This window comes from Excalfactoria chinensis, unplaced genomic scaffold (genome assembly GCF_039878825.1).
Source record: "Excalfactoria chinensis isolate bCotChi1 unplaced genomic scaffold, bCotChi1.hap2 Scaffold_82, whole genome shotgun sequence".
NCBI classification, from domain to species: Eukaryota; Metazoa; Chordata; class Aves; order Galliformes; family Phasianidae; genus Excalfactoria; species Excalfactoria chinensis.
In genome coordinates, this window is record NW_027315715.1 from 155627 (window position 1) to 174639 (window position 19013).

The 19013-nt window shown below is 48.8% G+C and overlaps 1 protein-coding gene across 1 annotated transcript; it reads left to right on the forward strand.

Annotated features, from left to right (window-relative positions):
• Positions 1-16850: 16850 nt before the first annotated feature.
• On the forward strand, positions 16851-18627 carry LOC140265277 (uncharacterized). Its single transcript, XM_072361188.1, has one exon. It carries the CDS (start codon positions 17143-17145, stop codon positions 18625-18627), a length of 1485 nt encoding a protein of 494 aa, XP_072217289.1. The 5' UTR covers positions 16851-17142.
• Positions 18628-19013: the final 386 nt, after the last annotated feature.

Genomic DNA, 19013 nt, shown 5'->3' on the forward strand with positions numbered 1-19013 from the left:
CCCTTTGCTTCGGATGCACTTCCATGTTAGGTGCCATTCTGAAACACGGAACAACATTTAATGGGATGTTGGTGGGAAGGTTCAGCCTCTACAGCCACATCTCCAATATCCGCCTCTGATCTTACAGCCCACGTAATAAATGAGGAGGCATTACTTTTGAAGCAGCTCTTATCACTAGAGGTTGGTGGACCTCCCTATAATTGGAGATCCTTGGAGTCCCTTCCAATACAGTCATTCTGTGTTTGATTAATCTCATAAAATATACAATATTGTTAACAGGTAAATAGCAAAACATTTGAATTTCAATTTTATTTTTTTTTAATTACAGTAGTGACTTAAAAAAATATTATATTTTATTATTATTATATTATATATATCATAAGTGCATATATTGTTTAAATAACCATCGTACAATCAAAGCACAGGACCCTTGGGTCTGTGCACTGCTAAGAGATACTGAAAGCACTTGAATGCCAAAAACCAAAGCAGAACCTAAATATGGCTACTCCAGTTTTCTATGGCAATGAAGTCTGCTTAAAGGGCAGGTGGGGCTGGAGTGCCTCTCTTTGGATGGCTGCACCCTGTGCCATTCCAGGGGAGAAAAGACAAATTGGCTGCTGGGCAATTACTGGGTCTGCTTCTCAATGACCCACAGGAATTGAAACAGGTGTCATGGTTTTGTAATTTTTGCTGTTGGCATTCCACATCACAAAATCATGTGGAGCACACAGAAGAAGAACTACACATCCCATTTGTCGGTGGATGGGGGGCCCACGGACCTACTGCCCACCCTGTCACAGACATAGATTGATCTAGATAACTCTGTGACAGGTTTGGTTAGAGAATGCATGCATAAGCATAAGATTTTAACAATAGTTAAAAGTTAGTTAGTAGGGAAGAAAAATAAAAAGGATTTCTTTAAGCCAGAGACTGCAAAAGCAGTGCTACGAATCTTTTCACTGAGATGCTGGTGAGGTGCTGGCACAGGCTGCCCAGAAACACTGTGCATACCCCGTCCTTACCAGTGTTGAAGTTCAGGCTGGGTGGCACCCTGGGCAACCTGACCTAGAGCCTGACCTCACTGTTGGCCGCAGCAGGGGGTTGGAAATAGGTGACCATTGAGGCCCTGTCTACTGAACGCAGCCACATGGTCTCCCCAGAGCCTTCTGTTCTCCAGGCTCAACTAGCCAAAGTCTCTCAGTCTCTCTCCAAAGCATACGCTCTTGATGCTGGCCTTACAAGTCATGCTTCTGATGTCCAAGTTATGTGCCCATCACGTGCTAATACTGCTGTGCCAGTCCAGGGGGTCAACAGGAAGGACACAGACACCAACATAAGGGATAGGCTTCTTTTACTGCCCATTACAATAGCATACAAAAAATAAAGCAGTGTCTGTAGTGAAAAGCAGTAAAGGAAATAAGTGAGGCAGTGGGCCTAATCACTGCTACGTGAGCTCAGTGATTAAGATACATCACCAGCTGACCCAACACTTTCCCATCACTCAGATCCACACTCACTGGGGAGCTCCTTTTGCAATGATGATATGGAGAACCTCTCCCAGCCATGGGGAACTTGCACAGCAATGCATCCATCCCACGGATGAGGCATCCACAGCCACTGTAAGCAGGTCCAGCCTTTATACTGCTGAATAAAACAATCTATGTAGCTGTCTGGGGAAATACTCAGTGCCCTCTTTCTCCTCTTGGCTTTCTCCACAAAGCCTGGCCAGGGTTCAAGGAGGCACAAAAAGACTTGTGCTGTCCATGGTGGTGTACCACAGGCCTCTTTGGCAAGACTGTCTGCCCCTCTGCAACATGCTCTATCCGGTACCTAAAATGACAGCAAAGGTCCCCCTCGGTCAGGCCTGCTGTTGTCATGGAAATGCAGCGTGACAACACACAGGTTCCAGCAGCCCGTGTGATGTCACCTGCACTGGGACTTCCTTTGCCTGTCTCAGGGCCACAGCCAGCAAGGTTTCCTGGCTTCACACACTAACCAGCCGATGCCTGCCATGCTGTATGGATGTGGTCCTTCCAGGCAGCAGCCAGAGTCTGTGTGTGAGCAACTGACTCCATGCTGAAGGACTCAGAGCAGGAGCTCACATGCAGGCAACACTTGTGCACATCTGAAATGAAGCAGAGGAATCCCGGCTCTTGTGGGTCTGTAGGGAGCTGAATCCCATTTCAGCCCCAGGGTTTCCCTCTACGGATGAGACGCCTGCACTGCCTCAGCTGGATCACTGCCCAACACAGGGGAAGACCAACCAGGGGAGCAGACTAAACACCCCATGATTCTGGAAGAAATAGTCAGAGACTTACTAGTCCAACTGGACTGTCACAACTGTCCAGATGAGATTCACCCAAGAGTGCTGAGGGAACTGGCAGAGGTGACAGCCAAGCTACTTTCCATCATCTATCAGTGCTCTTTGTTGACTGGTGAGGTCCTAGAAGACTGGAGGCTTGTCACTGTGATCCCCATTTGCAAGAAAGGCTGTAAGGAGTATCTGGGGAACGACAGACCCGTTAGTCTGACCTCGGTACCAGGGAAGGTTATGGAGCAGATTGTTTTGAGGAACTTCATGTGGCATGTGCGGGACGACTGGGGGATCAGGCCTATCCAGCAGGGGTTCATGAAGGGCAGGTCCTGTTGGACCAACCTGATCTGCTTCTATGATCAAGTGACCCATCTGCTGGATGAGGGAAAGGCTGTTGATGTGGTCTACCTAGACTTCAGCAAAGCCTTTGACACTGTCTCCCACATTATTCTCCTGCAGAAGCTGGCAGCCCGTGGCTTGGATGGGTACAGTCTCGGCTGGGTAAGGAGCTGGCTGGAGGGCCGGGCTCAGAGAGTGGTGGTAAATGGAGTTAAATCCAGCTGGCGACCGGTCACGAGTGGTGCTCCCCAGGGGTCAGTGCTGGGACCTGTCCTCTTCAATATCTTTATTGATGACCTGGATGAAGGCATTGAGTGCACCCTCAGTAAGTCTGCAGATTGGCTGGGAGTGTGGATCTGCCTGGGGGTAGAGAGGCCCTACAGAGGGCTCTGGACAGGCTGGAGAGCTGGGCTGAAGCCAATGGGATGAGGTTCAACAAGACCAAGTGCCACGTCCTGCACTTGGGTTACAACAACCCCAGGCTCTGCTCTCAGACGGTGCTGCTGTTGCAGCCTGTCCACCCCGCACGAGCTGATGCTCAGGAAGGAGGTGTCTATCTCAGGGATTTCCCACACTGTTAAAGGCAGCTGAAGGATCACTCTGTCATTGGTCCCAGCCGACACAAGTTCCCAAGGGAAAGGTCCTGTTTATCTTAAGGCCCTTTTATTACAAGGTTATCCATTTAGTTGACCAAGGGAAGCCAGTTGATGTTATCGTTGAGGATTTAAGTAGAGCTTCTGATACTGTTTCTCACAGCACCCTTCTGAGCAGAATGTCCTGCATACAGATAGACAGAAACAGAACGTGGTGGGTGAGCAGTTGGCCATTAGGTCAGGCCCAAAGGATTATAGTCAATGGGTTCCATCAGGTTGGTAGATGGTCACTATCAGTCATCCCCAGGGCTCCATTTTAGGGCCATTCTCTTTCAAATTTTTGTGGATGACTTGCATGCAGGACTAGAAGACATTTTGAGCAAGTTTGCTGATGATACCACATGAGGAGGTGCTGTTGCCTTCACTGAGGGTGGAGAGGACTTGCAGAGAGATGGAGAACTGGGTCAGAGAACTGGGCATCAAGTATAACAAGTGCCTGATTGTGCACCTGGGTAGAGTCAACCCTGGACATACACACTGACTGGATATGGGACACTGGAGAGCGGTCTGACTGAGAAGGACTGGGGGTCCTGTTCAACATCAAATTGAATGTGAGTCAGCAGTGTGCCCAGGCAGCCAGGAAGGCCAATGGTCCCCCGGAGTGCATCAAGCAAGGTATTGCCAGCTGGGTAAGGGAAAGGATTGTCCCTCTCTGCTCTGCATTGCTACATCCACATCTGGAGCACTGGGTGTAATTCTGGGCACTGCAGAACATAAAGGACATCAAACTATGGGAGGGTGTGCAAAGGAGGGCATTGGAACTGAGAGATCTGAAGTTCAGAGTTACATTGGGATTGACTACATGTTCAGACTTGACCCTTCTTACCTCCCACATCCTGCCGTGAGACACAGGGCACACATGAACTTCACAGTGTCCTTGCACCCCATGCAGATCCTGGGATCTTCTGTCCCTGTGTCTTTCCTTTGACATCATACAAACCTCCCTCCACTGCCCAGGAAGGGCCCTCAGGCAACATGAGGGACAGGGTCTCCCTGCCAAGGGTCTGGGAATCAGGTCATGGCCTGTCTGCTTCATAAGACAAAGGAGGGATTTCTCAACATCAGAGCCACCATGCCAGTGCCTTTGCCTGCCTGTAGTCATGGCTTCCAGTTATCTGCTCTAACAAGTCCCTTGGGAAACTTGCTTGTTAATGGCCCTCAGTGGACCCATTCATACTCCAAGAAACTGTGTGGGCAGAGAGACAGCTGTGCCCAGGAGCAGCTCTTGTGCACAGCACAGCCTGCAGGTGACAGAAGGAGAGGAGAGATAGGGGAGAGAGCTTACAGGATGTGTACGGTGTGAGTGGGCTGTGAGCCCACAGCAGGAGCATTGCTCACAGACCATGACACGGTAAGTCTCATTGCAGTCTATGTCAGCTGCTTTTCATAGAGGGTTAACCAAATCAGGGACATCCCATAGCAGATCTGGCTGCAGGCTCTGCATGTTACTTTACTGTGTGAAAAGCCTTCAGCTCCAGCTGAGGGTTTCCGTGCTGCAGCTTCAGAGCACAGCCCTGAGGGCTGCGTGTCCCAGCACGGCTGCAGGCTGAGCAGACGGAGGTGCAGGCGGGTGACTGGGACCCGGGGAGCTGCCCAGGACTCTGCAGGGAGATGTGTGGGAAGAAGGAGCCCCCGGCAGGGCTTGTGCTGCCACAGCTGCTGCCTGGGGCAGGGGGATCACAGCTCCACTGCACAACAAAATGTTTGTAATGGTGCTTTGCAAGGGAAGAACCAAGGCAGTGTTTTCTGCAGATATAATTAGTTCACTTCTCCTGTAAGCAGGCTGATTTCTATGAGATGAAGTGCACAGATGCTGGGGCTGGGGTTTCAAAGAGCAGCTTCAGTAAAGACGTAAATATCCAGGAGACTGGGATATGATGAGGAAATGAGAAGAAAGTAAGAGCTCTCTAATATTCTACACTTTAGGAGATGGTGAAACTCATGAAAATAACTTCAAGTTCTGGAGTTAAATGATCATTTTCCAAAGGAAAAGGAAAACTTTTATAGTATAGCAGGAGTGTCTCTGAGTATGATCTGGACTTGTCATTATCTTCTGCACTCTGAGCAGGACTCCAAGCCCAGCAACAGCAGATGCCCAACAGCAGCTCCATCAGCGAGTTCCTCCTGCTGCCGTTGGCAGACACGCGGCAGCTGCAGCTCCTGCACTTCTGGCTCTTGCTGGGCATCTACCTGGCTGCCCTCCTGGGCAATGGCCTCATCATCACAGCCATAGCCTGCGACCGCCGCCTGCACACCCCCATGTACTTCTTCCTGCTCAACCTGGCCCTCCTCGACCTGGGCTGCATCTCCACCACTCTCCCCAAAGCCATGGCCAATGCCCTCTGGGACACCAGGGCCATCTCCTACGCAGGATGTGCTGCACAGCTCTTTTTCTTCTCATTCTTTATGTCAGCAGAGTTTTCCCTTCTCACCATCATGTCCTATGACCGCTACGTTGCCATCTGCAAGCCCCTGCACTACGGGACCTTGATGGACAGCAGAGCTTGTGCCACCATGGCAGCAGCTGCCTGGGGCGCTGGGGTTCTCAATTCCCTGCTGCACACTGCCAGTACGTTTTCACTGCCTCTCTGCCAAGGGAATGTTGTCAACCAGTTTTTCTGTGAAATCCCCCAGATCCTCAAGCTCTCCTGCTCAGCCTTCAGGGAAAATGTGTTTTTCTTTTTTAGTGGAAGTTTATTCTTTGGCTGCTTTGTTTTCATAGTTGTGTCCTATGTGCAGATCTTCATGGCTGTGCTGAGGATGCCCTCTGAGCAGGGACAGCACAAAGCCTTCTCCACGTGCCTCCCTCACCTGGCCGTGGTCTCCCTGTTTCTCAGCACTGGCTTTTTTGCCCACCTGAAGCCTCCCTCCATTTCCTCTCCACTCCTGGATCTGACAGTGGCACTTCTGTACGCAGTGTTTCCTCCAACACTGAACCCTCTCATCTATAGCATGAGGAACACGGAGATCAAGCACGCTCTCAGCAAGGTGTTGCAATACGCACTATTCCAGCTTCCATAAAGTGCACATCTTCCTCACACGATTCCCAGTGATGGTTCTTTATTTTTAAGCATCTTTGATTGTTTGATTGTGTGTGATATAGCAGCCCGCAAAAAAAAAAAAAAAAAAAAAAAAAAAAAAAAAAAAAAAAAAAAAAAAAAGTGTTATTGAACATATAAATAAAAAATTATTTTACTTCTTTTCTACCTAATTTCCATTTTCTCACTCCAAGAGCTCATGTAAACATTGAACCAGATTCCCTGAATAGGTTAAAAGATACATAAAAATCTTTCAAAATAGACTTTTCCTTAGCTCTTCTCTCTTCCTACCTTGTCTGGGTCTGGGGGAGGTACAGCCACAGACAGCAGCACAACGTGCTCTTTTCATTCCTGCTCTCTTTACACTGCCACAGTGCTCTCAAGTCCTCTCATCTGTGCAGGCCTGAAGGTCTTGTGTGTCTCACAACAATCCTGTTGTCTCTACAGCAGCACTCTGGGGCTGCAGTCAGTAGCCGGCAATATGAACGGCTGTGTCAGTGCTGGTCTCCTTGCTGGCACTGCCATGACAAGAGGGCTCCTTCAGAGCAGGACCAGAGAACTGGAGGCCTCTTCCAAAGCTGGTGTAAGGAATGTATTTCAGGAGAATGTATTTCATATTTGGAACAATTTGGTTACAATTTCAGGCTAACATGGGTTAATTTGGGGACCTTAGAGGGCATTTGGGGTCAATTTGTATCAATCTGGTGTGGGAGATGGAGAGGTCAGCTCGGCCTCGTCATTTACTGACTCAGTGATAGTGAGGGTCTGGAAAGGATCCAAAGCCATGGCCAATGCCCTCTGGGACACCAGGGCCATCTCCTACGCAGGATGTGCTGCACAGCTCTTTTTCTTTCTCTTCTTTATCTCAGCAGAGTATTACCTCCTCACCATCATGTCCTATGACCGCTATGTTGCCATCTGCAAGCCCCTGCACTACGGGACCTTGATGGACAGCAGAGCTTGTGCCACCATGGCAGCAGCTGCCTGGGGCGCTGGGGTTCTCCATTCCCTGCTGCACACTGCCAGTACGTTTTCACTGTCTTTCTGCCAAGGCAATGTTGTCAACCAGTTTTTCTGTGAAATCCCCCAGATCCTCAAGCTCTCCTGCTCAGAATCAAATCTCAGGGAAGGTGTGTTTATCCTTTTTACTATCAGTTTAGCCTTTGGGTGCTTTGTTTTCATAGTTGTGTCCTATGTGCAGATCTTCATTGCTGTGCTGAGGATGCCCTCTGAGCATGGACGGCACAAAGCCTTCTCCACGTGCCTCCCTCACCTGGCCGTGGTCTCCCTGTTTCTCATCACTGCCTTTTTTGCCTACCTGAAGCCCCTTTCTGTCTCCTCCCCATCCATGGATTTGATGATGGCAGTTCTGTACTCAGTGGTGCCTCCAGCAGTGAACCCACTCATCTACAGCATGAGGAGCCAGGAGGTCAAGGATGCAGTGAGGAAAGTGATAACCAAATGTGTTTCATTAGCAGTGAGCTGCCCATCTTTTCGAATTCAAGACTTGTAATGCAGCTTTTTACTGAATCAGGCTCTCTTTTATTGTTCATTTTGTTGCATTTTAGATGTGTAATTTATTCTTATTGTTTCTTGGGTTTTTTTGTTTGTTTGTTTTAATATAGTAATGTCTTTCACTAAAACATCATTACTCAAATCAATTCCTAATCAGCTTGTACCTTTGTAGTTTAGCCCAGACATGCTGTACATAATGAACCAGGCTCTCTGTGAACTATGACAGAATAAAGGTCTTGCAGTGACTCCGTCTGTCCTCCTTCTTGTGAGACATTTCTGGAACTGTCGGGGTCGGATGTTCTCGGAAACCCACAGTCCAGCAGGAAGCACACAGCTGTTCATCAAACTCCGCAGTGGCTTCAGCCTGCAGCAGCTGACAGGCCATCCCTGGGCTCCTGGCTGGGGTCTGTGCTTTCTGACTCACATCTGCCAGTGCCTCTGAGAGGCCAGCAGCAGCAGCTGGTTTGCACGTTGGTATTCAGGTCCCCTCTTGCTCATTCCCTGTGAGACCCTGCACAGGACAAGTTCTTGGATGTGGGTTATAATGTCAGACGTTTCTAAGCTTCCTTCAGGGCTTCTTCCACTTCGTACTCAGAGGTGGTCACTGCCTGCAGGATGGTCTGTGGAACAGAAATTGTGCACAAAGCTCTGATAGGTTCTACAGGAGCCATTCTGGAGCATAACCTGGTAGGTAGAAAGCTGCCCCTAATGAGATGACTTACACAGGAGGTTAGGAGAAGCCTGAAGAACACAGGTGGGAGACTGAGGGGTGGGAAGAGGAGCCTACATGCCCTGCTCATAAGCATCCACACCAGCCAAGGTGACCCACCATTACCACTGCTGAAACACACCCGCCACTGCCTCAGTCTGTTCACATCCACTCTTTGGTCTCCAGTAGCATTCAGCAAGCATTGTTGAATGTCAACAAGTGCAACCTTTTCCTGCTTGTGAGAATTCTATGGCACAACTTTGCTTCATGTGCACTTCCATGTCAAAAGTCATTCTGTCAGACTGCCCCTCTGCTGACATCTGTCACACAGCTGCAACACGTAATGGGATGTTGATGGAAGGGTTCAACCTCTACAGACACATCGCCAACATCCGCCTCTGATCTTATGGCCCAGATAACAAAAGAGGGGGTATTACTTTTGAAGCTGATCATATCTGAGTTAACAGTTGGATGACCTGAGAGGTCATTTCTAACCAAAATGATGCCGTGATGGGGAGATTGCTGCAGGAGAGGCTGTTGGCTGAGCAGCCTGAGACCTCAGACCACGTCACATTTCACTCTTTCAGTGTCTGACTGTTACAAAAGCCTGAGTATTTCTTTTTAGATGTCATCAATCCAACCAAGGGGTTTTCCCGAGGAGAACCTTTCACATGAAATTGCTATCAAGTGTCATCCACGTGCTTTGCATTGATCTCAAAGACAGTCTGTACTGCACCTCAGTCAAGATTCCTCAGTGATGGTGATACGGGCAATTGGTTGGTTCTTTCCAAAAGAACGCCAGAGTAGGGGCAATTTCACATTACATTTAAGTGCAGTGAATGAGGCAGCAGTGATCAGCTCTGACAAATACTGCGCAGAGCAGAAGCAGCCCAAAGGAAGCTGTTCCAGCTGGCTGCTCTCTGGGCAGTTTCCAAAGTAAACATTCACGTGTTCTTCTCAGAGATGACCCACAGCAGCTCTCCTGTTTATGGGAAATGCCCCGTGAAAGCTGTGACCAGCTGGCTGTTCTGCCAGATGAAGCACTTCAAATTGGCATATCATGCTTCCTTGTAGAATCCTTGAATTGTTTGCAGTTGTAAGCCATTTATCAGCTCTCTATTCTTTCTTTCCTTTCATGCAGATAAAACAAGACTCACTTTCTTTGAAGCCATGACAGGAGGTTGGGTCATCACAGGAACAAAACCCGTAGGACACCTTTGTTCTGCTGAAGCTCAGGCACACAGCCCAGTGACATCAGAACCTATTCAGGTACCTTCAGCCAATTTTCACCCCCAGCCTTGGATTCCGTGCCTGTGTGTCCTAATGGCAAACCGTCCTCATGGACAGAAGCAGCACTACTGCCATCTCAGACATGCAATGCAGATTTCTAGATGTAACATGGGGACTTCTTCTCTTGGTTATGTAAAAACAGCAGAAAATATATGACACATCTCTTGACGTGACTTAAGTGGTCTTGTCCCACCCTAATGATGCCAAGATTCCATAGTTCTATGGTGTTGTGATTTCATGGTTCTGTGATTCCACCACTCACTGATTCTATGAGTCTGTCATTCCATGGTTCAGGTAATCCAGGATTTTGAGATTCCATGATTCTATAAGTTTTGGTCTTTGTCTTTTGCAGCAATAAATGAGGAGGGAACCCATCAGCCATAGCCAAGTTCTGTTATTCACTCCTGAGCTCCTGCTTGACAACAAAGGCACTGAGTGAACACTGCCAACCTCCCTGTGTCTAAGTGTCCTTGTCACTCAACTGTCCCCACAGCCCACACAGAATTATAGAATGGCCTGGGTTGAAAGGACCACAATGATCATCTAGTTTCAATCCCCTTGCTTAGTGCAGGGTCACCAACCACCAGACCAGGCTACCAGTGCTCCATTATGTCTCCGTACTGCCGTGATACACTCATGTCCCCATGATGTTCCCGTATCTTCATGTCCCCATATCCCTGGGACCCCTTGCCTTCCAAATGTCTCCGTAATTTCCTCTCTACCCATGTCCCTATTGCCCTCACACCTCTCACTGTCCACAAATGCTGTGTCACAGTTGCCCAAAGGTTCAGCCTCACACCTTGCAGCCTCACAGGAACGGACAGAACTCAGGGATGAGTCCTTGGACAATGCCTTGATATGGGGACAGCATCATCTCTGGGTGGCCCTGGGGGTCAGAAAGGACGTGTGTGCTGAGCACTGGGACCTGAGGGCTTTGGGCTCAGTGCCATCGTGATCCCAGCACTCAGTGTTCTTAATCTGATCCCTGGCTTCCTCCTGTTTCCTGGGGCCAAGGAAGGGGATGGCTGCATGCTGGGCTCAGTCCAAGTCAGGGGAGTCTGCCAAGCCCAGGGGCATCGGGGCAGTGGGAGGGGCTCTGGGAGGATAAATGCAGACCTTGCCTCCTGCAGCTTCACCCAGCTCCCAGAGCACAGAGGAAGATGAAGGCAGCTGTGCTCAGCCTCGTGATGCTCCTCGCTGCCCTGTGCTGCACAGTGGAAGCTCAGGTGAAGCATCCGTGGGGAATGTGGGCTGGGGCTGGAGGTGATTTGCCTTGGTGGTCCCCGATGCGAGCATCTCTCTCATGATCTGTCCTACTCCTCTCCCCACAGCCAGTTCTGCAATTGCCTCCCTCGGAAGCTGTTCTGGTGAGTGCTTGGGCAACCACACTGATTGTGCCCAAGAGTGGCCCTGCAGGGAGCTCTGCAGGAGCAGGTGGGGTCTGTCCCTGCCTGGCAGAGGCCACCCCTCTATTTGGCACATCCAAATTTCTTCCATTTGCACCCTACTCATCTATACTCTGGGTTCTCCAAATCCCTTCTCTTGGCGGTTCCTAATGCCCTCTCTTTGGGTCCCCATATCCCATCCTTTTGGCACCAACAGATCTCCTTTCTTTGGCAACCCGATTCTCACCTCTTTAGGTCCACAATCCCCTTGTTTCATTTTCCCTGATTGTCCCCTCTTTGAGATCCCTGTTCCTCTCTGTTTGGTCCCCCCAGCTCTTTTGGCACAGCTATTCCCCTCCTTTGGGCCCCTCAAGCCCCTACCCTCTTGCTATGCCCAATCCTGATCCATGGGCAGAGGCGCACACAGACCTTGGCAGCCATGGGGGTGGGGGCTTCCCTGGGACCAACCAGGCAGCTTGGATGGGGTCACCCTGTGATCCCCCAGATTCAAATTCCCTCATGGCTGCCCCACGGCTCTTCTTCCACAGCAACCGCCACGAGATGTTAATGTTGTCATTCCTGGATTGGTGAGTTGGGTGACCCTGGGGTGAGGGTGGGGCTGGGATTTCTTGCTGTTCTCAGTTCCCCTGGGGCTTGTGGACACCCCTGCAGCCCCAAGACTGCTGTTGGGCTCCCTCCGGATGTGTGAGGGCAATGGGCAGGGGAAGGAGGCAATGGGGGCAGTTGGGGCTGAGCTGGCTACAGGACCATGCCTTGGCCATGATGTTCTAGTGCCCACAATGGGTCCCTGCACCTTCAGGGTGCCCCAGTGTGTCTTATTGCCCCCATTGTGTTCCATTCTCTCGATACCCTTGGTGTGTCACTAACAGCCCCTTTTTCCCCAGAAACTGCTCAGCCAGACAAATGAGAATCCCCCACGTGTGAAACGCGCGGCCTTAGATCTACATGTCTAGGTGAGCAGCACAGGGATGCCTACAACACCACAGAGCACTTGGTGGACCCTGGGTGTATCTGGAGCCCTGAGGACCAGGAATCAGGGGCTGGGAATTGATGGTATGGAGGGGACTCTCCATGGCCTCTTCCAGGGAAATCCGGGCACTGTCACCTCCAGCCCTTCCCTTGCGCTCTATGGGGCTGTGCAGAGGAACTGATCTGGAGGGGGCAGGCTCAGGGTGCTCTATGGATGGCCCAGAGTCACCATGCAGGTGGGAAAGGGCCTGTGGCTTCTGTCCCCTGGGGACCCACATCCTCAGGGCTCTCTTGGCTCTTGGCTGCTGTCAGTCCTCTTGCCCTAAGTCCTTGGGAACAAACCCTGCAGGGACAAGGCTCCTCCTTGCCGATGATGCTCTCTGACATCCTCTGATGACCATTGCTGCCCTCTGATGACCATTGCTGCCCTCTGATGACCAGCGTTGCCCTCTGATGACTAATGAAGACCATGATGATCAATGACACCCTCTGATGATCAATAAATCCCTCAGCAAAGCTACACACTGTGTGTCTGTGTCCTTGTTCTCATGCTCAGCACGGACTGCCTGGATCTCTCCCTGCCTGCCAGTGGTCACCTCAAAATGCTGGGAAGCTTCCCCAGCTCCATGCCATGCGCGCAGTTTCATGCACCCTTGTGGGCTTACCCACCCTCTCTCATCATCTGCTCTAAAGTCCTAAAGGAGGGAGCTCTTTGGGCTCTTTGGGAGCTATTTGGGCCAAGCAGCCCCAATATCCTCCCTCTGTTCTCTCTTAGCTCCTCCATACAATTCCTCCCAAACCTGTTACAATTTGATTGACCTATGCATGGACACAGTGTGACTATGTCACCCTCCTTTTACGCCCTCTCTTATTGCAGCCACTTGTCCCTCCTTTGGATCAGCTTTAGTCCTCTTGCATCAGTGCCCCATCACCCAGAACAAGGTCTGCACATCCCCTCCCATGGACACCTCCAATCTCCTGATGACCAATGAAGCCCCCTGTTGGCCAGTGACACCCTCTCTTGATCAGTGATCACTAGGAAGAGTGGGGAGTGAGCAGATGAGCGTGTGTTATTCAGGCACCTCCTGGATTAAAACACAACACCCACAGACGTTCTGCTCTTCCATCTTGAGCTCTGGATGCAGCAGAGGCACAGAGACAAGGCTTGAACATCCTCCAGCAGCGTGAGATCACTTCAGGCTAAGCCAATGGCCCTGTGGCTTACGTTGGTATCCCTGCTCAGCTGGGATGGGTCGCGCACACCTGGCTGGGCAGTGACTCCTGCCATCAGCTCTGCCTGCACTAGGGCCAAAATTCCTATGTAGCTCATCAGCACCACCAGAATGCCCATGTAACCCAACAGCAGTCCCGAGAAAAAGTGACAGACATCCTGCAAGTCTGTAGAATCATGAAATCATAGCATAACCTGAACCTGAACAGTTAATGAGGATCATTAACTGCCACTCCTGGTTCCGTGCAGGACCACTCAAAGCTCAAATCATACCTCTGACAGCGTGTTCCCAGTGCTTTTTCAACTCAGCAGCTTGGGGGCATGGCCTCCAGCAGGCTTCTCTTGGTAACAAAGTGGGTGAACTTGTCTCAGCAGAGAGAGGGAGGGGATCTGCCCTTCTGCTCTGTGCTGGCGAGGCTTCCCCAGCAGCACTGTGTTCAGATGTGGAGTCCTCAGAGCAGGAGAGACATGGGGCTGTTAGAGTGCGTCCAGAGGAGGGCCATAAATAGGAACCCAGGAATGAAACACCTCTGCTGTGTGGACAGGCTGAGAGCTGGGGCTGTGCAGCCTGGAGAAGAGAAGGGGCTGTAAGAAGGAAGAGGCCAGACTCTTTAGCGGGGTTTGTAGGGATAGGAAAAAGGTAAAGAGCCCTGACCAATACCTTCGAGGAGCAGACATTCTCCCTCCGCACAGCCTTTACAGATATAAGCCCTGGAGATAAAAACTCCACTTTCTGGGCTGTCTGTAATTCATTAGCAACGAACCAGCCTAAAAGATTTTAACTGCCTGCAGAGTGGGCTACCTGAAACATCTCTGAAATCCCAGCTGACTACAAGACAAGACACAGTAAGCTCTGGAGATAAATTCCACACAAGTTTACCTTATAGCAGAACATTACTATTATTTCTACTGGCTGGGAGAAGCAAAACTCATGTGCAAAGGTGAAAGCATTACGTAGGAATAAACAGAACCCATGAAGCAGAGCTTGGAAATGAGGAATGTGAGCATTGTGTTATTTCTCTCAGGAAAAACAAAGCTGGGTGACACATCAGAGAAAAGCACAAAGGTGCACCAAGACAGGGCTAGAGGCATCTGACTGATGGAAATCAATCCTGTACAGCACTGAAATGAGACAAATATCTGCTCTCGTACAAAATTGATCAAATCAGAGATGCCCCTAAATGAAATAAATAAATAAATAAATAAATAAGGTGTTGATGTTCCATCATCCAAAATCTGGGAATAAAACTCTCTTAACTCCAATGTGCTGTCACAGAGTGTTATTCCTTTATTCCCTGGACACTTGACAAGCAAGCGTGCTCTCTCAAAGTTCAGGTTCTACATTTGAACTGTGCAGACATCCATAACCAGTACATGGGCATACATATTCATTCTTTTCCAATGAATTATTTATCTATGCCAATGTCCTTCTGGGCATGCTCAGTTGCATCTGTGAGGTCGTATGTTCATTTACTTAATCCCCATTTTTCCATCCTCAGTCTCATCACAGAGGCTTTTGGCTGACCCTCGGCTGCTTTTCCCCAGTTTGGTGGATTTCCATTGCTTGGGATGCAACAATGAGCAACTTTCCACCTTGGTGCACTATAATCCAAAACAATAGATGAGAAATCTGAGGGAGAAGTCCTTGCACCTGGTGGGCACAAAGATAAAAGCGAACTATTATGACTCCAGTGTGTCTTGTGAAGCAGAATTGGCGCGAAAAACAAGGCTGTTCACACATCAAGCTATGTTGGAAGTTTCAGAACTAGCACTCATTGATTCCTTTTGCAAAGGACATCATCCCAGTAGGCACCTCAGACACCTGTGTGGGTTCAGCTTCAGACTAAGGACAAGAAGGACATGAACCAAAACGTGCAGGTAATATTACCGTACAAAGCGTGGCCAGCAGGAGTGTGAAGGACAGATCTGGTTTTCTTTTGTTGTCTCAAAGCTTGCTTCGTGAGGTTTTTCTGATGATAAGACTCTGACTGGTGACTGCTAACTATCTAGGGTGAATGGTGGTTGCTATTGTGCCATCTCTGCTTATGATTGCAAAGATAAGCAGAGACAGGACAAGCAGTCTTTTTCAGGGGTGCTGCTTGAAGGAGCTGACCACTGCAGAAGGCGATAATGCTTGTGTCTGGCAAACAGAGGCACCACCAACCCCTGCTGGCTTATCTGTGGGCCAGGAATGTCACAAAAGCTGGTTTTAAACCATTTTACAAAGGGTGATTGCCTTCAGAAGATGCTTGTTTAGACATTCAGTGTTTGTTCGGGATATCCTCAAACTTCAAAGAAGAAAGAAAAACAACCCCACCGAAATGGGGGATAAAAGGCCCTCGCTAAACTGGGGACTTGGGAGATGAATTTTGGGAGACGAACTTTGGGAGATGATTTTTGGAGACGATCTTGGGAGACGATCTCTGGAGACGAACTCCCAAAGATGGCTTTGACGGAGAATTCCCTGAGGGGAAACCTCTTCGGAAGGCCGGCTTGCTGCAGTGCTCCCTGACTCTCTCCCATCCCCCGCGGTGATCAGACGAGTTCCTGAAATCTACGGACCTACGGTGTACCTCGCTGGACCCACGGTGGTGACTATCTCTCTTGCTCTCCACAGACTCCTTGCTTATTTTTCCTACTTTTCCTATCTCCCACCTTCCCTTCCCCATCTCCCTAAAACGGCCAGGACTTTAATAAACTGGTTGGACCAACATTTGAACCGTTGCTTCTTAATCTCACGCCGGGTATATACACATATCAAAGAACCTTGCCTCCCTCCTGCAAATTGGAGCGAGACATTTATTATTGGCGTCACGGACAGGATACCCGCCGTGAGAGTGTTGTCCTCCCAGATATAGCCTGAAACTTTTCTACGTGCACCTCCTGGAGTTGCAAGGAGCGACAGTTTTGGTAACTTAGATGTGAGCACCTCTCCAGGAAGACCGCTCCATATTCTGAAACTTTACTTGCTTTTGTGTTTACCTCTCAGGGACGTATGAATTAATTTTGACTATTTGCTTTTGTTTTATACGTGTGTGCCTCCTCGAGAAGACAATTTTGCATTTTTTTTTGTGGTTTAAGTAACTTGTATCGTGTTTTGGAATTTGAAAAGTTTTGTGTGTGCACCTCTTGGGGAAGTGAGGAAGTAATTTTTGACGTAAAGCGTGTGTTGCTCTCCAAGTTTATCCCTTTTGAGAAACCTAGAAGTTTATTCCTCTTTAAGAAATTTTGAAGCGTTTGGTAACTTTGGTGGCTTGAAGCTTGAAGTTTTTCTGGCCTGACAGGATAGCCAGGAGCGATTTAGGTGTTTACACGTTCTTTGTAAGAGTTGATTGTGCTTCTTGGTCTTTTGTGTAAGGGAGGAGTGATTTGAGAATTTGCGTTGTTTAAACTTTTTCTGTGCGCACCTCTCCGAGTTGCAAGGATTGAGGGTGTCTTGTAACCTAGGTGCGGAATTTGCAGTTTTTTTTCCTCTGTGTGGCCTCGCAGGAAAATAAGGGGCGATTTAACCCAAAAGGTGTTGTTTTAGCCTGCTGTCTTTGTGTGCTCCTCTAAACAAAAGGGAGGCATGATTGTAGCATTTACATTTGTTTGATTGGTGCGTGCCTCCCTGGGGAGGGGTAAGGAGTTAAGTGTACCTTTTCTTCCCTTAGTGTAGATCTTTTAGGGTATTGAGAAATGAGTGAAAGTATTGCCACTATGAAAAGTGAAAATGTGCTATTTGACCTTTTAGAAAAGCACGGTGCTCGGCCCTCTTTATCAGGGGTGGATTGGGCACGACAAAACTGGCATAACTTGCAGAGTGTTTCAGACCGCATTTGTGTTTTACAACATGGGGCTCGTACCCGAGCCGGGAAAGGAAAATCGTTTATTTGTGCGGTACTCGGTGCAGCTTTAAAAGCAGCCGTGGAGTTCCGAGATGAAAAACATTCGGCAGAAACCCAAACTGTACAAGCATTACAGGAATCAGTTAAAGTAATGCAAGAATTGGTAAAAACTCTGCAGAATCAAATAGTGAACCTTGAGGAACAATTACAAAGAGAGCAACATAATTCAGTTTTGTTGCAAATGGCGTTTAAGGAACTATTAGCGTATAAGAATACTAGCAATACTGTTGTCCATAATTTGCCTCAAGAAAAAACTTTTCCTCAGAAGGAACTACAAGGAATGAGGGAAGGGCTTGACAAACTAGAGGACTCGCCAACCCAATTGCGTCCTTTGATAAAAACTGAATATGCATTTGATAATGGTGAGGACCTGGATCCTAAAATGAATGTTAAAGAAATTCCCTTCTCTGTCACTGAATTAGCAAAACTGAAAAAGGATTTTAGCCGTTCTCCAAAAGAATCAGAAACGGAATATGTATGGAGAGTCAGTCTCACTGGTGGAGACCAAATAATGTTAACTGAAAAGGAAGCTGAAGGTTATTGGGGTCCAGGAGTATTTTTAACTACTGGCAACAACCGTGCTCCCTGGTCCCTAACACAGAGGGCTGCTTACTGGGCTGGTGCTCTCAACCCTTTAGAAAGGGGAGACCCTCTTGCTATTAATGAGACAGTGGATCAATTGGTTGAAAGTGTCCAAAAGGCTGCCTGTTTGCAAATGATGTATGATAGAAAATTGCAGCCACATCATGAATCACCTATGATGATGCCTGTTGATCCTGAAAGGATGACTCCTTTAATTAGGGGGCTTCCAGAATCACTGAAACCTATAGGTATACAACTACAAGGAAAGATACAGGCTATGCCTCGGGGAGAAAGAACCCAGGCAGCATTAGAAGGAACTGTAACCTCTAACCATCTGCAGTCAGGATATAAAGTATGGACATGGGGGGAGGTTGCCCAAGAATTAATTAACTATGAAAGAAAATATGGGCCGGTGATTTCTAACACTAGTAAATTTGACCCAAGGGAAGTGAGGCTTGCAGCAGTCAGCCTTGCCCCTGGGCCACCTAGTCCAAACCTCAGTGAAACTGGAAGGGTCTCATTGCCAGTAAGAACAGGTAGGCGAAATATTGGTCATAGACGTAATCGTCTCTGGACACTTGGCTGGCAAAAGGGTGTTCCACGAGATTTGATGAATGGATTACCCACAGTCAGACTAGAGAAATTAGTTAACTGGTGGCCAGAACAAAAGCTCAAGAAGCTCAAGGAAAGCTGATGCTTTCGCCCCCTCCCCCAGATGAGCGGGGGGGGGGGGGGGGGGGGGGGGGGGGGGGGGGGGGGGGGGGAAGGCAGTGAGGGGTGGATGTATTAGAAAGCTCACAACAAAAGGAGAAGATCCTCGATTTAACACCTTCTGTCCCAAGGCCTCCCACTCCTGCCAATTGCCCCTGTGAGTCACAATACAGTTACTGATAAGCCAGGGAAACACTTATCTCCCTGGCCAGCCTGTGTCAACTGACTCAGCTAACCTGAGGACAGTTTCCCTAACCTTAATGAAATCCCTTAACAAATATCCTTGGAAGGCTAAGGACACCCCGATAATGAAATGTAAAATCAACTCTTGCTGGATTGTTCCCTCATTTTTTAATTGTATTAACAATA